The following is a 27,548-nucleotide window of genomic DNA, read 5'->3' on the forward strand; positions in this document are numbered from 1 at the left end:
TGGAGACTGCAAGGAAATGGGCATACTTCGTGAGTCTGTCTACCACCACAAAAATGCTATCTTTCCCTTGCGTTTTTGGCAACCCTGTTATGAAGTCCATCGAAATGCTCTCCCACTTCTGTTTGGGAATAGCTAATGGTTGAAGCAATCCAGCTGGGTGAGTGAGTTCGATTTTATTTCGTTGACAAGTTAGACACTCTTGTACGTATGTCTGGACATCTCTTTTTTGGTCTTTCCATGCATACTTTTCTCTTATGTGTTTATAAGTTTTATAGTATCCTTGATGTCTTGCTAGGGGGTTATCATGGAATTCTTTTAGGAGCTTGTGCTTGAATTTGGTTTCAGGGGTCAAATATACCCTTCCCTTGTACAAGATGAGGCCTTCCCTAACTTTAAAGTCTTCATTGGGAAGGTTTCCCTCCAAGATTTCCTTGGTTTGTGGATCTTGGTTATATACCTTTAGGATTTCTTCCTTCCAGTCCTTCAAGATGCTGGTAAGGGCCTTGAGGTGTGTCCTTCGGGATAATGCATCTGCTGCCTTGTTATTCACCCCTTTTACATATTCTATATCAAAGTCATAGGCTTGTATTTTGCTAACCCATTTTTGTTGCCTATCATTAAGGTCCCTTTGACTCAAGAAGAAGCGTAGACTGTTATGATCGGTTTTCACACCAAACACGAGGTATTGGCGAAATTTGGCCCAGGCATGCATTATGGCTAGCATTTCTTTGTCATAGATGGAGTAGAGTCTTTTTGCTTCGATAAGTTTACAGCTCTCAAAGGCTAGGGGGTGTTTCTTTTGCATGAGGACTGCCCCAATTCCCTCCCCAGATGCATCACATTGTAGTTCAAAAGGTATAGAGAAGTCAAGAATGGCTAATACTGGGCACGAGCTCATGGTTATTTTCAGTTGTTCAAAGGCCTATTGGGCTTGGTCATTCCATGTGAAGGCTCCTTTCTTAGTTAGGTCGGTGAGGGGTGCTGCTATTTTGGAAAACCCTTTTACAAAAGGTCTATAGTAGCTGCATAGTCCCACAAACCCTCTTAGTTGTGTTAATGTTCTAGGGGTGGGCCATTCCTTGATGGCCTTGATTTTTTCCTCATCCACACTTACTCCTGCCTCACTAATTTTGTGTCCTAGGTAGATGATTTCTCTCATCCCAAATTTGCACTTGGAGGCTTTAGCATATAAGGATTCAGATTCAAGAATATTTAATACCTCTTCAATGTGCAGGAGATGTTCTTCCCATGTCTTGCTGTAAATGAGTATATCATCGAAGAATATTAGAAGGGATTTGCGTAATTGTTGCCTGAATGTATGATTCATGCATGACTGAAAGGTGGCCGGGACGTTAGTGAGGCCAAATGGTAGAACCAAAAACTCGAAATGTCCATAGTGACATCTGAATGCCATTTTGGGTATATCCTCCTCTCTTATTCTAATCTGATGATATCCCGACCTTAGATCGATTTTAGAGAAGTATTTTGCTCCGTGGAGTTCATCCATTAGTTCATCAATTCTTGGGATAGGGTATCTGTTCTTTATAGTCTTTTTATTTAGGGTCCGATAATCTATGCACATTCTCATCGTCCCATCTTTCTTCTTGACCAATACTACTGATGAAGCGAACGGGCTGCTGCTTGGCTGGATGTGTCCCATTTCTAATAATTCTTTTATGGTTTTTTCAATTTCTTCTTTGAATTTGTGGGGGTGGCGGTAAGGAGTGGTAATGATTGGTTTTGCTCCTTCTAATTCAATGGAATGTTCAAATCCCCTTTTTGGGGGTAAACCAGGAGGAATGTCTTCGAAGACTTTTTTGTGTCTCTTAAGGATGGGTTGTATATCATTTTGAATGATTTGGCCTTCGGTTGGAGATTTATCCAAGACCATACATTGGGCGACCCACTCTCCTTGATCATGTCTAAGGATTTTCTCCATTTTATTGCATGATACTATCTTTGGAGAACCGTCGGGAATTCCCTTTAATGTTATCTCCCTCCCTTCATGTTGGAAGCATATCTCCCGATTGGGACTATCCATGGTGAATCATCCCAATGAGTTTATCCATGGCATCCCCAAAATGATGTCATTCTCTAGGTTCACCACAAAGAAGTTCCTTGTAATGGTATGTCCTCCCAGGGTGACTTCCAATTGAGGTATAATTTTGGTGCACCTGTCTATGACTCCGTTGCCCATGATCACTTCAAACCCTTCAAACTCTTGAGTTTTAAACCTTTTTTTTGCTGCTAAGTGTTTGCTAATGAAGTCATGTGAGGCTCCTGTGTCAACTAATGCGATTACTTTCTGTCCTTTGATAGTTCCTTTAAGTTTGAAGCATCTATTCTCACCCCCTTGGGTGATGATTGCTAAGGTACTTGGTTCGTTGTTCTCAACTCTGGCCCTTTTATAAGGTCTTTCCTCATCCCGTATTTCTTTTGTGTTATTTATTTGTCCCTTTTTACATTCATGGCCTCTCCCCCATGGAGTCTTGCATTTGAAGCATAACCCTTTCTCCTTGAGTTCCTCTTTCTCCTTACATTGGTGATTCACACTCCAAGGTTTCTTGCAAAAGCGGCAGGGCCTCTCCCGGCGGTCCTTCTGGAATCCCTCATTCCTATGTGGTGTTTTGGTTGAGGTACTCTTGGGAGCACTAAGTTCGACCATCCTAGTTTTTTTAATGGCCTCCCCTAAATTTTATGGTTCCAGGGGTTTTACAAAATTTCTAATAGAGTCTTTCAAGCCTTCTAAAAACATGTAGGTAAGCCTTCTCTGAGATAGGTCGGGGACCATTACTGACAAATTTTGGAATTGGTCTATATAGTCTTCAATGCTTCCTAATTGCTTCAGGTGTGTCAATTCTTGGAAGTACCACTCGGAGTCTTTCTGGTCGAACCGGCTGATGAGCTTTTGGGTAAATTCATTGTAGGTGGAGACATTTTTGTGTCCTAGGGTAATGAGACCGTTGTGCCACCAATTATGGGCTGCTCCTGTTAAATGTAATATGGCAAATTTTATAGCATCTCCTTCGGTCATGGGACTGTATGAGAGGTATGTGTCTAGTTTTTGTACCCAAGCTTGGGCGATGTCTTTCCCTGACCCATCAAAGCATGGTAAGGACATTTTGTTGACTTTAGCTTTGAGGTCATTACCCATAGGCTTCCTTCTTCTACCCTCATTAATCTTGGATTCATAGAAGTCTTTGAAGGAAACTACTCTTTGAACTTCCGGCTCTAACCTAGCATAAATTTGGGCAATTTCCTCTACCCCAAGTGTGGCCGGTTCCTCTTCCTCTCCCACACGTTCCTCTCTAGGCAGAAATTGGGGAATTGTTTGTCTAGAACTCTGAGGAGATCGTTCGTTATTGGCGTGATTAGAGTGTGTCTCTCTCCTAGGGTTTGTCATATCTCTATTGTTGCTGTTTGTACTTTGGAGGATTAATTGGCTCATTCTTTCGAATTTCTCATTGGTTTGCTCCATAAAGGCCTGAATTTGTTTGGCTAATTGATTGACCATTGCTTTTGCGCCTTTCTTCCTCTGATATGTGATCATCAACTAAGAATCCCTCCCATAGGTTGGCAGGATTATGCTCTGATACCACTGTAATGTCCCTACTAGTTAGGGCTCACTGTCCTGCAAAACAAATTGTTAGAATACAACATATACATCAATTGTTTTTAAATCAACTTGCAAATTAATTTAAGATTACTTAATTAACACTAATCACAATTCTTATCTATAAAAATGATACGAATGCCATACAAAGGTATGTCCTTAGGCGGCTGTGAGGCTCGCCTTCTTGGAACCCCTCTTGGTTCCAAGCCATCCAGGAAAACGAAGGTGAATTCGATTCCTGTCTTGGATGTAATTTCTTACATCCAAGCCATCCAGGAACCAAGGTTTTAATTTGATTCCTGTCTTGAGTGTAATTTCTTACACCCAAGCCATCCAGGAAATCGAAGGTTAATTCGATCCCTGTCTTGAGTGCAATTTCTTACACCCAAGCCATCCAAGGCAGACCATAAGTCAATTCCTTGCCTTGGGTGATGTATCTCATCACCCAAGTCCATTAGAGGGGACTGGCCAGATCCGTCTCTTCTTGGATGAACTTGTCAACCAAGCCATTCATATATGCATATAGATCATCAGTATATATATATATATATATATATATACTGCCAACCAGGGATTCGCGTATCCCTCCATTAGGCTTAGGGAGTTTCCCCCCCTATGGCCTTCATTATTTAATCATATTTATATTGCATTTGACAATTTAATTATTATTTCCCATTTCGTAATTCACATTATTAACATATATTCACATATATTCTTAACTATTCATTAATACGTATTTGTTAACATATATTTCAAATATGCCTTACTGTCATCATATTGTTATTAGTTTCCTTTATCAAATCTGTATTAACATGTTCATTCCCTAATGTGTTAATTTGGATATTGTATTCATTAAAAAAGTAAATAGCATTAACATGCTGATTACCTATGTTCCTTTAACACATTACTTATATTCATTATTAAATAAAGCAAGTTGTAGTAGCATACTAATCCCTATATTCCTTTTGCATATATTAATATAGTAATAAACATTACGTGAAAAACATATAAACACGTACCTGTTTGTACGCAGCCAATGTCTCTCCCTTGCTTTCCACCGCTGGTCCTCCCTTCTCCTCCCCTTCTCCCTTCTCCTTGTTATTTGTATGCCGTGAGGGGTTGTACCCCTTCACGGTTCCCTTCCGCATGAAGGGGTGTGGCGGTGATCACAGCCTAGGCTGTGATTACCGTCGCACCTCTTGTGTGGAAGTAATCGGGGGGGGGGGCATTAAATGCTTTCGTTTATTTATTTTGCTTTTGTTTATTTAATCTTATTTGCTTTTGTGCGGAGGTAATCTTATTTGCTTTTGCTTATTTAGTTTCATTTAGTTTTTAAAAGAATTATTAAATATTAACTAAATCACACTTGTCATATTTAAATGTATTAATTATTGATTGACATTTATTATATATTAAATATATTTTATTAATTTAATCATTCAGAACTTTAGTTAATTAATCTATATATATATTGACATTATTTAAATACTTTTACATTATGTGATACCTTAGGGGTTATCACACTCACCTCCAGGAGCTACTAGATCACTAGGAAAATGCCCCCTGTACTGTTGCTAGGGTGGCTTTGGACTCTTCCTCTCCTTCAAGGAAGTTGTAGGCATAACCGCAACTAGTCTACCTAGAGAGGCTGTTGTTCTCAGTCTTATCACAATTTGCAAGGTTTTGCTGGTCATGGCTGGTCCTAGCCTCCTAGATTTTAGCCTCCTTTCTCTCCTTAGAGGCATGGGGAGATTGGATGGCTGAGTTACGATAAATTTCTTTGTCTGCAACTTGCCGTTTTTCTACTTTGCATGTTGCAAACTTGTCGAGGACACTCCTGAGGAGGAAGGGGCTATCATTGGTTGGGATCCCCTCGTTGACATTGCCCCCATTGATGTATGGGGTTTAATCTTGATGATAAAAATCTGCCTAGTTCTGGTGCAGCAATAGTTGCTTAATGTTGTTATTTTCGTATTTGATTTGGATGTTGTCCTAGCAAACTTTGTGGGTATGCTTTTCTATCACCCTACCTTAACACAAATTCTTTCAGAGGTGGCTAGGGAGATATTCTTAGTGACATCAACTATGCTAACTAACTCTTCGAGAAGATTTCAATATTTTCAAAATTCAAGTCATTCCATAATTTTGATGTTAATCAGATAATCCAGTTAACTAAACACATAAAAGTAATTTTGTTATTGTTTTCTCCCCTAGATCATATTTCTTCAGCCATAGCCATATTTGGCATTTTCATAAACAGAGGCACTCCTTGTAAAGCCCTATCTCTATCATTATAATGTTCAAACATTCTTGGAAGCAGCTCTTTGTCAAGAATCTTATTTTTACATTTTTTTCTCATTCCTTACCATCTATTAATTCAATTCTTCAACAGTAGGTTAGTAACCTATCAATTTTATAATTAGGGCTTTGCTATTTAGAAGTCTTACCCTTGTCATTACTAATTCACCCTCAATTGCCAATGTTGGGATTTCTCTGGCTATTCTTAATTCTTAGAAATTATTGGCTTGATTTGCTGGTTCTTACTCGTTTTCCTCACTTTCTATATTTTTTTTCCATGGAGCTTCTCATTCCTTGTTTTTTTTTTCCCTTTAGAATCCCTTTTTGTTGTTCTTCTTTGTCATTATTTTGTAATTCTTAGGGATTTCTATTCTCTTTCTCTTTCTCAATTCTCTTTCTCTTTCTCATAGATGTGGTTCACTTATTATCTCTTTCTATTTCTTGCTTGGATTATCTTCTATCTGATTCTCCTTGTCATTTCTTCACAGTTTTTCCATCTCCTTTTGTCAATATTCAATCATGCTTTCCTGTTCAACTGTTCACTTTCAACTATGTAATTTTTTAACCTTACCATGTAATTGATTTAGGCAAATTTTGTTTTTCAAAATTTCAGAAAATGAAAGGTGACAATGAATGGATCTTGGAGCATGCTCTAAACGAAAAGCTTTGCTATACTGGGAAAAAACAGAGCGATCCTAAAGGTTATTACATGGTTTTGTTTGATGGAAAAAGGATGAATGAGGGATTTGTTGTTTACCCTATTAAGTACTGGTACATATATTCTTTTACCCTTCTTGTGTTTACTGAATCAAGTAATTGATAGTATTATATTGATACATAGAATCATTCATTTGAGAAAATATAGGTTTGGCATATGGATTATGTATGTGACTTATTTGAAGTTGAATACATTTCCTCCATGGCATCAAGCATTTGCACATATGCCATTTGCAATCACAACCTAGTATATGACATCTTAAAATAAAATGAAATAAATCTTGGGAATTATTAATACATAGAATCATTCATATGAGAAAATATGGGCTTGGCATATGGATTATATATGTGACTTACTTGAAGTTGATGGTGAATATATTTCCTCCATGGCATCAAGCATTTGCACATATACATTTGCAATCACAACCTAGTTTATGACATCTTAAAATAAAATGAAATAAATCTTGGGAATTATTAATCATAACAATCTTCTAAATGTAAAAATCACACTTTTTATAGTATCCGTAGAATCTATAAGCGGTATACTTTATATAAATGAAGTAGAAGCGAAAACTCGTTTGCTCCTAACTTGGTGGCCATAGTATTAATATTAAGCATAATTAAATGTATATTTGTAGTCATAAGTCGTCATGAAATCCTAAATAAACAATAAAATAAGTTGGAGATATTTATTTCAAACATCATTGAAAAGATCTTCTACACAATTAAACATACTTTAGTAGGTTCATTAAACCATTTTGGTGTAAAAGACAAGAGCCCTTAGGAATATCTTTATATGATTAGCTTATCCTTAGGCTTAGAAGCTGCATTTGAGGGTTTTTATTGTATAAAGTTTGCAAAGGAATATTTTTATTCCACTAGATTGATATTCCTAACACAATTGCATGCAACCTTATGTGGCTGTTGCCTGCATGCCACCAATCATGGTTTTGCTACACTTTGAGGCATAAATTAGTAAATATGAATTATTTTGCATTTTGAAATGTATGCTAATTAGACAAAATGAAATTAATATATATAAAGATTTTTTTTTTCTAGTAGTAGGGTTTATTAGCATTGAAGTAAAAAAAATATAAAATGTTATAAAAAATTCCTTTTTGTTTGGTAGATAAGTTCCTTTGACAATGCAACTTATTATGCTCATTTTTCATCTTCACTAACTCAATCGATAGATAGAAGTGGAATTCTTGTTCTATGTCATTCATCTCTTGTTTCAATTGCTAGGAGATGTGGTTTTTTGTTGAATTGACACATTATGTTGGTTTTATTTGCATTAGTTTTCTCCTCAAGCTATTGTTTCCCTATATAAGATCTTATTATAAATTCTCATTCTTTTGCTACTTAGAGATTTCCTTGAACTGATAAATTGCAGGGCTCTTAACAGACATCAAGTTTCCACAATCCATGAGAAATTGACCTAGAGTGTTTCCAGATAAGATTGTGCAGGGCTCTTGTCTATAGAAGTTTTCTTCTCATGATAGTCTTCTCCTTATACAGACGTCTATCTTTTGACATCAATGACAATATAATTCAACAATGTAAACCTTTACAATGTGAATGTGAAGATTATGTGTGCAAATTTGAAATTAAGCTTGTTTGTTCATCAATTTCCATTAACTTGTGTGTGCTTAATTTTTAGAATACCGTTAGTGGATTTATGAATATAAATCACTAACTAAAGCGAATCAGCAAACCACATGAGATGAACAAAATACGTACATAGAGAAACCTGTTGATGGGGAAGTTTGCACTTCTGTCAACACAAAATAAAATATAGTATATCCTATTCTCTCTTGAATAAGGAAATCTTGTATGCCTTCTAACTGTCCAAACAAGATAACCCCAAGGTTTCTAATGTTAGGTCATGACTAAGCTTAGGATAACTCAGGGCTGATGTGATTTGTTGGTAATCACAAGGGGACTTACACATCTGACAAGCTGGTTTGCATCCAATATGGCAATTTGGTTGATGCTTCACTCCTTAAACCGGCTAAAATAAAGGGAAAAAGACAGGGTTTAGAGAAACTAGGGACAATGATAGTAATGACTGGTGCTGTGGATAGACATATTTCACATAAAATTAGTTCTGGCTTAGCTAGATATAGACACACAATGCAATCTCCAAAGGAAAATAAAAGGATTTTCAGACCATGAATATTCATTTGGATACCCAATTCTGGTGCAATCAAAACAAACATCCACAATTGAACTAATAGCAATAATAGGCTCAGACTAACCATGCACAAAGATTTATAGTAAGCAAATCTCCAATGGTATGAACTTGAAATCGATCAGATATCCTCACACTTCGCCATTAAATCACTGAACTTTAGGTAACTTGATGAAAAGAAACCATGCAAACAGGAGAAGGTAAATGGCAAAACATCATTCTTCAATGTTTTATTCATTTCCTTCAACTGCCATTACAACAATCTCTGCTCAACAATTCCTATTTTACTCCTAATTCTAACTTTTACTCCTAATTTTGCTATCTACTTCTATTTTCTAACCTTCTAACATTTTTACAATGAGAGAGGCATTGGCCTTTTATAGATTTTACATTTTGAATCAATGACCAGGATTCAATCCATTGAATGGCTCAAATTTGATCTCTAGAAACCTTAACAGTTGTAGCAAATGGTCTCAACACTCCAACCACTTTTCAACTACTTTCGAACTACCCACGCTACAAGACAAAATGACAGCTTGGCATAATAACAGCCTTTGTCACAAAAGAAAAATTGGTAGTTGGGTGAACAACTAACGTTTGGCCCTTTCTTGAATTGCATTAAATTGGGCTCAAAAGTTGTTATTTTACAATAGATTTGATTGCCATTACAATAAATTCGTATTCCTGTCATCTCCAACTGTTCTTTCTTCGTTTTTGAATGCTGCCTGTAGCATTCTTGTGTCCTGTCATTGTCTTCCAGAGTTCTGGAAATGACAACACTCGGCTCTTTGCATTGTAGTAGTGGTCCTTCATCCTGGTACTGTCTTTGGTGATCCTTTGGCTTAATCATGATCATATTTTCAATTGGTGTTCCAGATTGTAATGTTGTAGAGCCTCCCTTTGACCTAAGCATCTTGATGTCGCCTCTTGGTGGCCTCTATCTCTTCGATTGTTTCATCTTTCCAACTCCCTCCCTCTTGGTTCTTCTCTGTGATCACACCTTCAATCTTGTGCCCTAGATGTCCATAATGTTGCTTCATTGGTGGTATGGACCTGCAAGGATAAGTAACTTTATTATTTCAAGGATTTCTAGAGTTAGTGCTTCGAATACCCTTCTTATTTGATCCATAATTAAATCCACTATCTCAATATGATGCTGAGAGATTGGTTGTTGTGCAATTTGGGCCTAAGGCAAATTCTATGATCACCATGCTGGATTCTGATTTTGATTGCAGAATACACATTTAGGAGAAAAGTCAGTATTAGGATGACTTTTGGGAATAGTTACTATTCCTATTTGGACTGCAAGTACCGAGTTTTGAAGTAAAAACTCAAAATTTGGGGATAAACTCAGTGTTGGCAAACATTTAAGGATTAAGGCCTTGTTCCTTTTTATTGTGCTATCACCGAGTTTGAAGAGTGCCGGGGTAAAACTCAGATCTAGGAAGCCTTTTAGGAATAAGGCTTATTTTGATTTTTGAGCTCAAAATACTGAATTTTGAGCTGCAACCTTTGTTTGTGCTCATGAAAGGACCTTCATACTCTTCCCAATTATGACTTGGATTGCCTTGGATTGAACCTGAAATGTTATGGAGAATATAGGCTTGGAAGCTTGAATTTTGACCCTATCCTCAGTTCATCCTGCAAACTCGGTCAGAAGTTCAGTCCTAGGAAGGCTTTTAGGAATAAGCCCATTCTAAATTTTTGTGCAAGTACCAAACTTTGGAGAGAAAATAATTTCGGTTTGAAACTCAGTATAAGGAAAGGTTTAGGGAATAGGGCTAATCCAACTTTGACTATTACCACCAAACTTCAAACCAAGGGAAGAAATTCCAGCTGAAACTCGGCCTTAGGATAGGTTTTAGGATTAAAGGGCTAATCCAATTTTGACTGATACTGCCGAACTTCAAGCCAAGGGAAGAAATTCGGACTGAAACTCGACCTTAGGAAAGGTTTTAGGATTAAGGGGTTAATCCAATTTTGACTGATAATACTGAGTTTGCAAGTGTTCTGGGCAGAAAGTCAGTGAAAGGAAGACATTTAGGAACAATGCTTAATCCTATTTCTCATGCTACCACCGAACTTGAAGTGGATTTGGTCTGAAATTCGGTATAAGGAAAGGTTTTAGGATTAAAGGCCTAATCCTATATTCTGTCCCAGCACTGAGTTTGGAGGGGATTGGGCAGAATTTCGGTGTTGGGAAGGATTTTTAAAATAAGGTCTTATTCCAACTTTGAATGCAAACACCGAGTTTATGGGGAAAACTCCAAAATTTGATTCAAAGTCTAGACTGGCGTACATTTTGGGGTATGTAGCCTTTGTTCATTGCCTCGCCCTTGGATCAAGTTTGGTCCTTGAATGATCTTCTTCCCCTTGATTCCTCATTTGCCTCACATGACTGTTGGGCTTGAAAGGGGCCTTGACATTGGTCCTCTGTCCATCTGATAGGTTGGGTTTAGGTCTGAATTCCAAAGTTCGCACCCTTGAATCTCTTCACACTGTTATGGTTTTGATCTAATCTCCCTCTCTCTCTTTATTCACTTGTTCTTCTCATGCTTGGACTTCACCCTGATTCTTTATACACCTCTAAGATCTCTTTCTCTCTTTCTCTCTCTCATGCTAGCAAAGCGGGAAGAAGGAGAGGGGGTCTCTGTCGGAGATGGGGAGTGTGTGCATAACACAACAAAACCCTTGACGGAAAAATCTTCACAAAGAAGAGAGGCCATGTATATATTATATTCACAAAACAATATTAGAAAGCTACACACTTCCTTTGCCCTTTCTTTGTTTCCAATCTTCAACACTTGTGCACTTGTGACCAAAAATAGAAGCATAACTACCATCCCAAGGCTCCACTTCATAGTATTATTGGAAATAGGAGACCACTAGGAGTTTCCAAACAAGAGGTGCACAAATTGTGGCAAATTGTGGCAAAACATGGTGCCCAAATGCTCCTTGCATAAACCAAAGTCTCACTCCTTGGAATTCCCTTTGGAATGTGAAGAGTCATCCCTTCAATTGTCACCTTTTCTCTCCTTTCCAAGTGCCCAACATGAGGATATAATTAATTATGCCACAAGAAATTAATTATTGTTGTTGACAAACCCCTTCATCACTTTCAAATGCACTTACAAACTATAGGGGGAATATGTTCACAAATTATTTTCCCACCAACACCTTGAGTGCCTAGAGACACCTTCACAAAAATGTTGTAACAAATTAATTAACATATAGTATTTACATGGTTGATGGCACCTTAATTCCAACACACAATTATAGTCCACAATATTTATAATATTTACTTCATTTCCTTAGCCATGTTGGGATTATTGGCTACTACTATGGTTGCTTGTTCCCTCACCCTCTCTAGTTTCTTCATGTCAAACAATGCAAGGACAATTTGCATCTCTCATTTAGCCTCTTCTATAGCATTTTCCCCTGGCTTGGTGTTGCAGTTAGGAATGTTTGCAATATGGTATTTGTGACCGTTGATACCTGTTGTGACCATTTCACCATCGCCCCATTGAAATGGGGACCCCCTCTTTTTGCTCGGTTTTGCCTGTTTCCCTCTCTGCTTTTAGGGTTTTGGGTTAGTGAGTCAGTCGTCTGGACTGGGGTTAAGCCTTAGGGGTTTCCGTTTTGATGTTTTCAAGCCAGAATCCAGTCCAAATTTTGAGGATTATTGAGCTTCCTCTCGTAAGATGCAATTTTGAGGTAAGGTGAATTGTTAAGGGGTCAAGTAAGTCTGTCTAGGTTCAGTCAGATTTTTGAATGCAAGTCCGAATTTTTGCCTAAGTGTTGATGATGGAATTTTGAAATTTTGTTTGAGTGATTTTGGCCAAATTTTGGAAATTTTTGATAATTGATCCCAGGCATTGGAAATAACCTAATTTTACCTTGTGAAGTGACTGAGGTCCTAAAAACCTGATATTTTGGCCTGTGGAAGCAAAATCGCTCCTGTCCCTCAGTCAGGGACCAGGGCGAAAATGATATTCTATGCATCCTGGTTATTAATTTATTTCATTTGTCTTGTGCAGGGTCGCCAGGAGATGCAGTTGAACGCGAATTGGAAGTTTTGAAGATTTTTAATCTCAAAATTGGCAAGTTTTTTAAAGTTTAAGGTCAAATCGCTCCTGTCCTTCAGTCAAGGACCAGGGCGAAATGACTTACTTAGACCATTTTGACCTCATTTGGATCAAATTGAAGCGTCAAGGGCGTAATGGAAGGTGAAATCAACATGATAGAGCGCCAGGATTGAGTCGTTTGCAATAAAAAGTTGAACTTTTGCCCTCAAGGACAAAAATCACTCCTGTCCCTCGCTGAAGGACTGGAGCTTGTTTCTCAAAATTTTACTGTCCTTGCAGGATCAAGACGAATTTTGGATTGGAAAAGATAAAGGGAGGCATGTTCTTTCCATTGAATATAATTTGAAGAAATTCGCAAACAAAGAAATGTGCCAGGAAGCAAGTTCGCTCCTGTCCCTCACTGAAGGACCGGAGCTTAAAATCCAAAATTGCCTTGCCCTTGCAAGATTTGAACGATTTCGCGATTTGAGAAGAACAAAGGAAATACAGTTTCTCAGTTGAATATAACTTGAAATTGCCATCGTAAGGGAAATTGACCATAGAAGCAAAAGCGCTCCTGTCCCTCTCCCAGGGACCAGGGCGAAGTTTAGTGATAGCTCCCGTCCCTCTCCAAGGGACCAGAGCGATTTCTTCTCAAAACAAATTTCCCACCAAGTTGGAGCAAGGCCCACGTTAAAGATAAGTGAAGGAGAGCGTAATGAGCCCGTTGAAGACAAATTTGAAAGTTGGCAAAGCACGAATGAGCCTATAAATGAAAGTTCGCTCCTGTCCCTCAGTCAGGGACCAGGGCGAAATCAAGGTTATCTAATATTCCCCTCCAAGTTTAAGTCGCTCCAGGCCAAGATATAAGGTGGCAATGATGTTTGGAACGCCTCGAAGAGAAACCAAGTTGCAAGGACCGCGAAAAGTGATGGAAATGGTCAAGTTCGCTCCTGTCCCTCACCAAGGGACCAGAGCGAAATGTCTAAGTATGCCTAATTTTGAGATGCCACTTCCATTTTAGACATTCAAAAGGGAGTAAGGAACACCATTTTATACTTCGAAGGCAATTGCAAGTCGATATGATCAAGGATTAGCACAATGAACAAAAAATCGCTCCTGTCCTTCAGTCAAGGACCAGGGCGATATTCATGAAATCAATCTTTTTCTTCCTAGACCACGCCAAGGCAAAGTTTCACAAGATCGAATATGTCTTTGGAAGGATGATGGACAAGGAACCAAACGTCAAAAGGTGATCAACTTGAGCAAAGATGCAAAATCGCTCCTGTCCTTCAGTCAAGGACCAGGGCGATATTCATTAAACTAGTCATTTCCTTCAAAAAACGATAGCAAGGCGAAGTCATGCAAGGTCCGAAATGTCATTAGAAAGGTGATGAACAAGGAGTTAATGTTAAAAGTTGACAATTTGGAGCTAAAATACAAAGTTCGCTCCTGTCCCTCACCAAGGGACCAGGGCGAAAATCACTCAAATATCAAATTTGCCTTGCAAAGAACAAATTAAATATGCGTAGAATGAATGGATGAAGTTATTTCTTGCCTTGTGACGTAAGTTGGCAACCAAAATAATCAAAGATCAAGGAGAAAAGTAAAGTTCGCTCCTGTCCCTCACCAAGGGACCAGGGCGAAAATGGTTTGAGAGACATTCATTCAAAAGATTGAATCGATCAAGCTCAAGGTTCCCAATTAAGATGCCAATTTGGACGTAAGGGAAGTGACTTTGAACGTAAAAGGCGTGAAAATCAAGATCAAAAAGCTAAAGCGCTCTTGTCCCTCTCCCAGGGACCAGAGCGATAAGGTTAATATCCATTATTCTCCCATGTTTTGGCGCCAACATCATTTTCAAATCGCATTAAATGCTAAATTTCGATAAACCTTGATATTTTTTTAAAATTTGCATTTAATGGGTGCGCACAAGGCATTTAATTAATTAATTTTGCCTTTTAAAAAATCGAAATAATTAATTACAATGCATTTAATTAATTAATTAATTATTAATAAATAAAATTGGAGCGCTTGGGTTTTATTTTCTATATTTTGTAAAAGTCGGCCTCCTCTTTTATTTAAAATTTATTTATTTGCAAAAGTCGGCCTATGGGGATTGAAGAGGTAAGCGCCTATAAAAGGAGGTGTGATATCTCATTTTAAATCATCATTTTATCATCCTTTCATATGCGATTTGGAAGACAAGGAGAAGTGCGAAATTCCATCCAAGGAGGAGTGCGAATTTTATTGCAAGTGGAGCGAATTTGTCCTCAAGGTGGTGAAATTAACTAAGGAGGCGCCTTTGCCAGAGGAGGATCACGTTGAAAACTTCAAACTTCGATTTTGCCTAGGCGAATTTCCTAATTTTGCATCTTTTTAGAGTTAGCTCTCAAGTGAGGTATGGCGAAGTCTTCCCTTGTCATGAATTTTGAATTTTGATCGTCATATCTTAAATTTGAATTTTGAAATTTTGAATTTCCTATAGCTCAATCGAATTTAGGAAATGATAACTCAAAGACTTATCATGAAGATTCCTAAATTCAATCTCTAATCTAATCTATGTTTATACATTGCAAAATCTATTACTTATTATGAAATGTTGTGTAGGTGTTACGATGGCGACCCCGAAGGCGGGAGCATCCACCAGTCGTCCAGCTCTCATGAAGGAAGATCAGAAGAACGAAGAATTGGAGACCAAGATCGTGTCGAAGTGGAGCAACATTGGAGATACCAACTTGGGCAACTTCAGTGTGAAGAAGTTTCGAGAGGTCCCCTACATTGGCAAGCCATCACCTATCGCAAGAAGAATAATTGAAAGTGGCATTATCAAGGCGGCCGGCTTCCCTCCAGCAATTCAGTGCCATGAGTTGATGATCGAGTGTGCTCGACATTATGATCCACAGTCCAGATCGATAGTGTCCAAGGATGGTGACACTTTTGCTTATCTTTCAGAGGAAGCTATCAGTGAAGCTCTTCACTTGCCAGAACATAAAGATATGATTTATAAAAGCATAGAAGGAGCTAGGTCCATGTACGAAGATGATCCAGACACTTGCCTAAGCATCATCAACAAGAATTGGTTACTCAAGAGTCGTCCTCGCCTGAGCAAGATTCCGAATACACCACATAGGATTGACTTCCAGGAGGAGTACAGAGATTTGATAACACTACTCAACCGAGTCATAGGAGCCCCTCAAGCCTTCTATTTTGAGAAGTGGATGTTCTACTTCATCCAAGTGATAGTTCAGGGAAAAGGAACAATCCATTGGGCTAGAATGATTAGCCATTGCTTGGACGTACAGTTAAGGAGATTGAAGGCTACTAAGTCTTTTCACATGAGTTCATACATCATATATGCCTTGATCAGGAGTTTTGAATATGCAGGACTACCTCACAGAGGAGTGATTGGAAGAGGACCCGGCGAGGTCAGAGTTTGTGATTCTTATGTTCACTTGCATCATCCGCCAGGGAGTAACTACAAGTTAGTCAATGATACATTCACGATGAACATCACCAGGATATTGCAAGGCGGGATTCACAACCGATTATCTCAGGACGCACAAGAGCTGGTGAAGAGGTACGGTGCATGGTTTATCCAATTCCAGAAATTTACATATATTAGAGTTCATGGATGTCCTTCACCCCCCTATATGTTGCCGAGATATCCGACAGACAGAATAGTGTTACTTGAGGTAACAAGACAGTTGGCAGCTTATGTGAAAGCATTCAGACACAGACATGGAAATGGAGTTCCTGTGCCTATCATATTGGGCAATTCAGTTGAGGTATGTCCTAATGCTCTAGCCATGGATGATGCAGAGAAGGAGTTAGCTTTATATTCATTTTCATTTTTTGCCTTGAGAGAGAGCTTTGATCCATGTGGGTATATAGAGGAGACGGTCGGAAGAAAATATAAACATGAACCTCAGGTAGAAGACTTTGTGATGAATCTCTTTGGATGACCTTGAAGTGAAAAGAAAGATGCATTCTAGATTGCCTTTAGACTTCATCAGGAAATGCAAGATTTACAGAGTGGCCGACCAAGCTCAGGACAGTGGCAGACATCTCCAATCATTTTATGATCGAGAAAGCAAATCAGTGAGGCTAGATTGGAATGAACCCGAGGTTGTGGATCTAGATGCTTTGATGGCTCCAGTTTTGTCTTGTACTCGCAGATGGGTTGATGTGCAGCATCAGAAGTTGAGAGAGCAAGGTATATCTATGACTTTCACTTTGGAAGAGAAACCAGTTGAAGGAGGAGCAAGTGTAAGTGAGGGTAATCCTAATCCCAGAAATGCAAGCGAAGGTAACCTTCGAAGTGTAAGTGAGGGCAATCCCCATCCAAGAGGCTCGAAAAGGAAAGAGAGACCTGAGAAAAGAGAATCTTCCAAGAAGAAGCAAGAGGCCAACCGAGATCGTTCATCCGGCACATCTTCTCGACTTGAGAAGAGGACACTTGAGATAGAGGAGTCTATGGAATCAATGGTACAGAACGATAAAGAAGGACAGGCACCTCGAAGGTCACCAAGTGGGTCTCTCCAAGCTAATGAGCTACATGAAGATAGGGAAGATAATGAAGTAACATCTCCTCTCAGAGAAGAAGAAACATTACCCAATGAGATACAGGTTAGAGAAACAAGATCGGCCATCCCAGATTGGTTAAAGGAAAGACTTACGAGGGTGATTGTGATCGAAGACGAGGACAGTGTGATTGATTTAGAGAGCCTTGTTGGAGATTCTCAAAAGATGACAGAGAAGAGGAAAGCTACTAAGATGTCCAAGATGATCAGAGATGAGACAGGATCCAGGAAATTGCAGATAGCTACACCGGCAGTGGACAAGTATGAAGGTGAGATACTCCCAGAGGAATATGATGTAGAGACATTTGAGCTTGGTCCACCCACAGCCGAACAGACGTTGGATGATGCCACTAATTCATTTGAGGCACTTAAGGACAAGCTTAGGGAAGAAATGGAAAAGAATAGGAAGCTTGAGCGAGAGGTCAGTGCTTGGAGAGGCTACTTTAGCCATCTCAATCAGCCTTTGAGATGTCAGGGTCCAGCAGTATCTCCTACACAGGCACTTCCCCTTGAATCAGTTGGCGAGGCAGAGAGAGTCAGGAGTTTGGTTCAGCTTATGAGCTCATGGATTGACAAATCCCATACAGTTGCTATTGAATTTGCAACAAGGATGATGCAGACCATTCACCGAGCTATTCAGGTTCTTGAGGTCATCCACAACTTGATGATAACTGTAGCTGCTTTTGCTCATACTAAGGATGTTATCATTCCTGTCCTGCAAGTAATCAGACAAACATCGAGGAAGGTTCTAGTGCAAGAAAAGATAATGGATGGAGGACCTCATAGTTTACTTCAGTGGTCGACTTTACTCCAGATGAAGGAAGTTCTCTTCGAGGACATCAGTACTAGATGCAATCATGTTGACGAGGTTATCCACCCGATCCAGGACAGAGTGTTTGAGGTACTATGTACTATTCTTGGCAGGAGGATCGAAGTTGAGACAGATGTGGATTTGCAGGAATTGGAAGATAGAGTCAAGGTCATCTTTTGCAAAGATGAGAATGTTATTACAAATGAGCAACGGGATCAGATGTTTGCCACCATGCTCTTGATTGAGAAGACCAAGGAACTTGAACCTGAATCGGACATTGCTCTTCTCAAGGCATTTGATCAGGTCATCCACTTAGAAGAACGAATGAAGAATCTTCCCGAGATTCCAATTGCTGAGATCGAAGGAATCGTGTCTAGATTCATTGCATATGCTAAAAAGGAGCATTGGAAAGGGAATAAGATTCTAGATGAGAGGTTGTTATAGATGATGTGGCACCTTAATTGTCATTGGTCTATGTCTCCTAGATTTTCGTGCCAAATTTAATATTTGGCTATGCATTTAATGTTGTGCAATAAAAGGGGAACTTTTGTAATAAAACCCTAATTAGGGTTTAGGTGTCATAATCTTGGCCATTGATCTTCTTTTTGATCTGGACCGTTCATTTTAATTGAGGATGCTATATGTACCCTCATTTCTTTTCATTTTGAAACTAGAACTAAAAAACTAGAGATTAGATATCAGCATTAGTGATTAGAGAAGCAAGTATTTTGTAGCAAGATTGAGCTTTGAAGAAGGAATTTCAAACAATTGTTGTTCATGATGGCTTTGAGATCAATAAAATATTGAAGTTATGGTGTTTTATTGCAATTCTTGTGGTTATCTTCATGGTTGTTCGTTGTCTTGAATCATTCTCAATCAAAGTAGTGTTTTAATTTGAAGGACAAAGTGTTGGACTTGATCGTCAGTGAGATTCACTTTCCAAACCACTAGCTTCTTGCTGATTGTAGGAACGCCTTGCGTGGTCAACTGGATCAATTTGAATCACTTAAACTTTCAATCATTGTTGTATCTGGGATATGTGCCTTCGTGGTAGTGTCTATGATCCTTGATGAATTGAAAAAATCATTTGTTACCTTAGAAGATTGCATCAATTTCAATTGAGTTGTTACTTTATGGTAATATTGAAGTTGGTAGAATCTTGCCAAGTCTTGTCCACATTGAGTCATTCTTAGGATTAGATTATACTTTATCTCTTGCAAGCCCTACTCTTTTGATCTTTTTTGAGAGCTTGTTAGTATTAGGAAACCCTGTTCCTGCAGTTCGGATTTGGCGTAAGACCCCTTGATGAAACAACAATCACAACGACCACTGGTGCTTATCCACACGTAGAGACCCTACTTAAAAGAACATTGAAGTCACCCTAACTGATCCTTCTTGCGATATCTTCAGCAGTTAGAGATTTTATTCAAGAGAGGATAAGGTACCCTTGGGTATTTTATTCTGTGTATGATTGTGTACAAAATACACGTCAACAATACCTACATTAAGCTTCTTCACACACAAGAGACAAATCACACTCCTTGACGTGGTCCCATTATGGCATATTTCCAAGTGAGTCATGGCTTCCAACGCGCTTACTTCCAATGGGACAGCTGTGATTCTAAGCTTGATGCAAAGCTGGATTCCATTGTATGCTAATTTGCAGCATTTTTAAAGACAAAAATATAGCGATTTGAGCATGAAAATTAAAAATACCAAACATGTAAATGCATTTCAAATGTAATGTAGTTATTGAATAGCAATAACATAATACACAATGTTCCACCGAGTTTCTTGACATGGAGACGTAGGGACACGTCTTGGGGACGGGGGTACTTGGGGCCTAAGTTTGGAATGGTGGGGGGACAACGGGTGGTGCTAATATGCATAATACATATAGTACTTGAAAAATTAGTTTTAAAAAGATAAAGATGTATAACTGTATAAGCCTAAGGAATAGGTAAATTTTTAAGTTTAAACACATTGCAATGATTGTATTGAACTAGTAGCAGTTTTTAAATTTTAATAGTGATAATCAAAATAATAAAATAGACATTGGAACGAGAATTTTCAAAATTTATGATTTCATAATCATGATTCATAATTATGTTGTGCTCGCACACACACCCCATTTTCTTCAAACAGGGACACCCGTAGTTGCAGTCTGCCTGAGTGATGGAGAGAAGTAGAATCAACCAAGCGCTATGAAACTCGCACATTTTCATTCACTTGCAGAGTCGTGCATTATCATCTGCAGAGTTGAGTTCTCACTCTGCAAAGTATTCAAAGGGAAACTGAAAATCATAACGAAAAATCAAAGTCGTGCAAAAGGGAAAATTGACTTAATAAGCGAAAAACTCCAAAACCTTCAAAATCGCGCTATTCACCTCATTAGGCCGAAAATGTTAACACGCCAAAAGCCAAAAACAACAAGGCTCTCAAAATCGGCTCATGAGTCGAAAAAACTAATGCAAAGTTCGAGTAAAATCGCAAAACCATCTCAAAGGCTGAAATTTGAAGGTCTAAGGCAAACAGGAAGTAAATCGCACAATTTAGGTTCATTGAGCCGAAAGTCAGTAAGGAGTTAGGATCGCACGACTTCAACCAGGTGAAAATCACGCAGACCCCCTAAAATGGCCGAAGTTTAGAATTTAGTTAAAATCGCGCAATTCTTCTATTTGCTCGAGTTTTGAAGTCTATTGAAGGGGTGTAAGTTGAAATGGGAAAATTGTGCATCTCACCAAGATCGTGCGAGTTTCACAGAACAAAAGGTTTAAAAATCGCTTAGAAACCCGCCCAATGTTGAGTTTGGTGCAAAGTCATACCAAAATTGTGCAATTTGCCCTATTTGCTCGAAAAAGTTAAAAGGAGGGGAAAATTCGCATAAAGAGCCCTTAAGGCCGAAAAGGCTTCAGTAGATCACATTCACCTGAAATCTCTGAAAGAGCCGAAAAGGAGGTAAAGCGCACAAAAAAGAAGAATAAGCCAAAAATGATCAATGGATTCACATTGCGCAAAACGGCTTATTAGGCCGAAAAAGGGTGAAACTGGCTTAAAACACCAAAGTGAACAAAGTTAAAAAGAGAGCTCTCAAACCAATTGATCAGGCCGAAAAATCTCAAGGCTTTCAAAATTCACAAAATCGGCTAACAAGCCGAAAAGGGCAAAGTGAGGGGCGTTTAGAAGAACATCGCACATTTAGTCTCAAAAGGCCGAATTTTTAATAATCAAAAGAAGCAAAATAAAATCGTGCATTCTAAACCAAATAACATAATTTGCAATTAAACTGAAGGGGGTCGATTTGTTTATTCTACCTAACAAACGCGAGTTTGGGCCCATTTCAATATCTCACGTTTTACCTGAGATAGTCGAATTTCTCTCAAAAACATTGAGAGGCCCGAAATTCGACTTTGAGAGCAAGTAAACATGAAATCAAGTCTCTCAAGATGCCAGACGTTGAATAAAATTTAATATTTGTCAAATTAATTAAATAAAGGTGAAATTGATTGTTCGCAGGAAAATGACATCGGGAGGAGCTAAAGTGACGACTTAACACAAAATCAAAGCCAAGCGTTGGAAGCTCGAGAAGAAGATGCAGGAGCGCGAGATCGGAACCAAGCATTGGGAAGCGTGTTGTTGAACGACAAGTTGAAGTCCACCACCAAGACCAAAGACCGAAGAACATTCGAAATGCTACAAATGTGCATCCTCAGAAGAATAAATTGTTGGATTTAATTCCAAAAGTTCAGTTCCTAAAAACTAAATCTGTTTTATTGTAAAAGGCTGCCTGTGGGTCCTGCTCAAGATATTTTGAAACAAAGTGGAACACAGATCAGTTGTGGACAGTTATGTCTAGCTACTTGATAGACCAAATTAATGTCAAATAGTGGTCGGAAGCTGAGGAGAGTGGTTGGGTAGATACCTGAGAATTGAGTGGGCATGGGTTAAAGCTGCCATGCTTCTAGAAGGTAGATTGCAACCTTTGGATGTAGTCAATCCTGGCCTCTAATTCAAATTGTGAATTCTATAAAAGGCAGGAGGCCTTTCTTTTGTAAAGGGTTAGATTATTGTTAGATTTTTTAGGTTTAGATAGTTAGATTCTGGTTAGAATTTAGTAGTTAGGAGTAGCATAGAAATGCTGCTAAAATTGTTGTAATAGGCAGCTAGAATCAATATAATGGGCATTGATTTGGTGTTTATCATCTTGGTTTTAGTTCGTTTGCATGGTTTCTTTCAGCAATTTAGATAGATCTTTCTTTTGGGTGTGCAATTATTTGATGGATTCGGGCTCATACCATTGAGGATATGTTGATTGTGTATCCTTGTGTATGGTTAGCCCGAGCCCTTTAATTGCGTTTGGTTCAATTGCAGGTGTCTGTCTGAGCTGCACCAGAATTGGGTGCTTAACCATGCATTTGCAGTATGAAAATCTTCCAAGTCCCCTTGAAGATTGCACCGTTCCTGCGAGGTTGTGAGCCATTCTGACCAAGCAGCGATTGGTTATGTTGAATCCGTCTACCCGCATACCAGCCTGGTTAATTTTAGGTTTCCTTAACCCTTCTCTTTTGCTTTTATTTCCCAGTTCGAAAATCAGATACAGACCAACTTGTTGCAAAATGTAAGGCCCCTTGTGCTCCCAGCAAAACACATCTTCCGTTGAGTTATCCCGTAGTCAAGAACTGACAATTGGAACCTTGAGGTTGTCCCCTTTGATCGATTAAAAGCAGCATTAGGGCTTCCTTATACAAGAGAGGATAGGATACTCGGCGAGACCATTCTATTCTGCATTGGCCGGATAGAGTCGTAGCAATGCGACTTTAGCCACGTCAACAAATTACAATCAAGTTATCAACAATGTTCAAAGTTCAAAATTCAAAAACAAAATAGTAAATACTAGAATCTAGATATTAATTTGTAATACTAATGAGTAATGATTCATGAGTCAATGGCTAATAATCTAGACTCTAGAGTCTAATCATCTTCAAGCTCCTCACCAATCTCCTCATCACTCGAACTGCTAGACCCTACATGCTCAAGCTCATCTATACCAATACGAACCAGCCTTGTTTGTGTAGCATCATCATGAATATGTGTTGGCTTGAGTTAGGGTTAGGCCTTTGAAGTGATCTTTTTTCTTTAAAAAAACAACTAACAAACAGTACTTTTTGCCATGGGAGTCTTAATTGCGTCCCCTAGGGTGTCAAGGGATGTTTGGGAGTCTCGGGGATGTCCTAGAGCCCCCTTTGGTGTTTTTGATGCAAGAAACTGCTAAGAAATGTCCTCTTGGTAAGGAAATGTCTTGGAGATGACAAAGGAAACTTGGTGGCGGTGGAGGGACATTCCCTAGGTGTCCCCACGTCTTGGGGACGCCCTTGTCTCAGAAACTCTTGCTTTTTAAGGGTGGAACAAGGATAATACATTAATTAATTTACCTAAAACATTTTTAACTATAAATCATAAACTCTTTGCTCAAGAAAAAGCTAGCAATTTGATTCACAAAAACATGTAAATCGATAACAAAATTTATGTAAATTGAATTCAATGCATTTAAAGTTGTAAAATTTGCATGTTAAAAAGAATTTGACATGCTAGAAAAGTTTTACATGCTTAGAGAAAAGGAGGGGAAATAAATAACGTACAAATAAAAAATTCCTCAAATCTGCTATAAGCTCACTCCAATTTGCTCAAGAATGCTCAAATTCAATTGTAACTTTTCCCCTTAGGCATGTAGGGCTTATAGGGGCAAAAAATTATGTATTTTCGGTATCCAAAGCATGTTTTTTAGTATATTTTGCATGTCTCAGTTTCTAGTGTGATTTTTGCTCTCAAATTTGTTAAGTGTTTGCACAAGTAAAAGGTCAAAACTGTTGATGTAGGTGTGCTCGATTAACCACGAGCAATGATTTGCCTTCCCAACCATAGACAATATATTGATTGTCTCCCCCGAGCATTTCTCTTCTAAATTCAGTCTGCTGTATAATTGTGTATGTTCAATCTGTTGTGTGTTCTCCTTTTTCAAAATTGTGGAGAGGGAAACGATCTTGTTTATTCCCATATGTGGGTGACTCTTCACGAATGGGTCGGCTCTATTCAAAACCACATGTCTTTCCTCAAGGGTGGCGGACTTTCCAAGTCGGCTCACTTAATAATAAAATACTTTATTAACAAAGCGATTATATTAAATGGCCCATACAAATATGTAAAGCCGAAAGGCTAATTACACCTTTGATCGTAGTCGGCTAAGGATTATTCCCACCGCTACAATTGACAACACTCCCTCTTAGCTAGGGAGGAATCCTTCCTGATATCTATGTCGTGAAATGACATTCATCACGGAGGCACTCAACGTGATGACATCCATCATGGCTACTCCCATGAATGGAAATGAATATGTACACAAGTGCCCATCACGTAGTCACTCAATGTGATGTCGTCATCTCATCATGACGGTCACCATGGCTATTTCCAGAGGGTGAACAAACACAACTGATGTTGTCATGGAATCATGACATCCACCTTGGCTACTCCCAGAGGGTGGAACAAGGGCTTTCACCTCAAACTTCTCTCTCATAGAGAAGAATGCATTAACAAGGGCTTGCACCTCAAACTTCTCTCTCACAGAGAAGAATGCATTAACAAGGGCTTGCACCTCAAACTTCTCTACCAGAGAAGAATGCATTAACAAATCTTTATGATGATGTGGCTCCCTTTGAATCTGATATCAACCTTCTGACCTCCTCGTCCATGGTTGCCTAAAATGGTTTGTCAAACTCCCTCTAAGTGTTAATTCCTCATCTTCGAAGAACTTGATCACAATCTATATAGACTCTTCCTCTTCGAGAGATGTCTCAACTCAGTCCTTAAGGACAACAGGGGTAGGCCCCTCTCTCCAGTTTGAAGACAATCATCCCTTCAATATTCCAAATTATTAAGGAACTCAATCTTGATGAACCAATAAGTTTAGGGGGCCCTTAGGCAGATCACAATGTGCTTGACTCAAAAAAGGCACACTTGTACAATGGTATAATGTGGTGCAAAGAGAGCGTCTCGATTTAAGTCAACGTCTTGTTCTTTCTGGCCTTGTAGTTCGAATTAATCAGCGATACCATTTCATGCTAGGATCGACACCTATCTTCAGCATCAACGAAATCAATATGACCCTTATCACTGTTCATGACATCCTTGGAGATTATATTGCTTACATACCAGCGCGTTAACTAGTATAATTCGATCATGGCATTATTGGAGGTGGTGGCAGAGATTATCACATTCTGATCTCATATCATATCGAGTGGACATCTCTGTGATAACAAGGCGACGATATTTATGACATCTGCGACACATATATATGCCTTGGTTGTGGATTTAGGGCCACGTCGGCACTACTGAGGCCGTCTAGATGCCTAGAGCTGGCTTGCGCCTGCTTTGTCTCCCCGCACTGCGACTGTGTGAGAGGACACTGACCGCTCCTATGTGTAGAGGTGCGTAGAGGGGTGACGTCACAAAGAGGCGATGTCGTCGCTACCTGAGTGGGGGTAAGGGCTGCCCTTCCCACTGCTTCCTCCCAAACTTGCAGACCCCCTTTGTTGTGCAGGTGCCAGGAGCCCATGCTGTTCCACAGAGCTTCCGCAAAACTCCAACCCATGCCTTCCAACCTTTTCAGTGGTCAATGCCACATGATCTTCTACAGTGGTCAATGCCACATGAGCTTTTACAACCTCTGCCAATTAGTAGGAGCTGGTCCAATGTGCATGGTCGATGCTGCAAGGGAATGTGCAGGGTCGAGGAGGTGGGTCAACGCCGCAGTTGGAGCACCAAATGCCGCACTGCTCGGCCAAATATCTCCTCGAGCTCAATGGCGTGCAGATGGCCCCAAAGACCTCTGTTAGCCAATGCGAATTGCCCTGCCACACTAGTCAAACATTTTGAAAGCAGCCCTCTGTGAATTGCCTAGGCCAACCTTCCCAAAGTGACCATCAGTCTGCCTCTCTCAACCAACAGTCTTGCCTAATTGGTTCGACTAGTATGCTACTTGCGTGGCTACTAGTAAGGGCCGCAACACTAGTCAAATACACAGGGTCGAGGACCTAGGGGAATGCGAAGGGTTTAGGGCGTTTGAACGCAAGGTCGAGGAACAACAGAAGGAGCACGCCTTTTATCTTGACTGCATATTTTAGGGAGAATGCTCAATTCGGTGACAGGCATGAAATTATTTCAACTTGGCTTTGATACCATGTTGATGTAGGTGTGCTCGATTAACCACGGGCAATGATTTGCCCTCCCAACCATAGACAATATACTAATTGTCTCCCCCCAGCATTTCTCTTCTAAATTCAGTCTGCTGTAGAATTGTGTATGTTAAATCTGCTGTGTGTTCTCCTTTTTCAAAATTGTGGAGAGGGAACCGATCTTGTTTATACCCATACATGGGTGACTCTTCACCAATGGTCGACTCTATTCAAACCCACACATCTTTCCTCAAGGGTGGCGGACTTTCCAAGTCGGCCCACTTAATAATAAAATACTTTATTAACAAAGCAATTATATTAAACGACCCATACAATTATGTAAAGCCGAAAGGCTAACTACATATTTGATCATAGTAGGATAAGGATTACTCCCGCCGCTACAATCGACAACAAAAACTCACTAACAATTTGTCCTTTAGACTTGGCAAATAAACATTGAAAACCTTGGTGTTCAAAAAAATCTTGTACCTGACAACACACCATGTACTTGGCAAGTAGTTAAAAGTATGATAGAGAGTATTGTAGACACCTAAAATTGCCCTCTTTCATTAAATAAATATTTTTATTTATTTAATTATTTTATCTTAAGTCTTCTATTAATTAAATAAATTCTTATTTATTTAATTAATTTATTAATCCTCTTCAAGCCCTTTTCTCATTTAAATAAATATTTTTATTTATTTAAATTATCTTTTCTCCTAAATTAAATAAATTTATTTATTTATTTAATTGGTCCCACTTTCTCTATTAATTAAATAAATCTTTATTTATTTAATTAATTTATTAGCTTTTTTCTCTATGACACATGTCATTTATCTCTTAATCCTCCTCTACCTACCCCCTTCATTATTCTATTATTTCTTCTACCTATCCTTTAATCCTAGCCGACCATTTATTTCTTTTACCTCTTAATCTTATCCCTCCATTTTCTAAAGCATCCTCTATATAAGAGGATTCTTTCTTTCTTTCTAACACTTAATGCGTCTATCAAGCCTTCTTGCAATCAAGCGACTTCACAACCA

At 38.9% G+C, this 27,548-nt stretch overlaps 1 protein-coding gene across 4 annotated transcripts in view; it reads left to right on the forward strand.

The window, feature by feature from the left end:
* LOC131076717 (transcription initiation factor IIF subunit alpha) overlaps positions 1-27,548 on the forward strand; it is a 258,184-nt gene that overhangs the window by 20,576 nt on the left and 210,060 nt on the right. For all 4 annotated transcript variants that reach the window (XR_009113478.2, XM_058014022.2, XM_058014024.2 and 1 more), the window contains exon 3: positions 6,525-6,682. Coding sequence is in view for 3 of the 4 variants with exons in the window: in XM_058014022.2 (XP_057870005.1) it covers positions 6,525-6,682 (158 nt within the window). In the remaining variant the exon portion in view is untranslated. The remainder of the gene's footprint in view (positions 1-6,524; positions 6,683-27,548) is intronic.

This window comes from Cryptomeria japonica, chromosome 10 (genome assembly GCF_030272615.1).
Source record: "Cryptomeria japonica chromosome 10, Sugi_1.0, whole genome shotgun sequence".
Taxonomy (NCBI): Eukaryota; Viridiplantae; Streptophyta; class Pinopsida; order Cupressales; family Cupressaceae; genus Cryptomeria; species Cryptomeria japonica.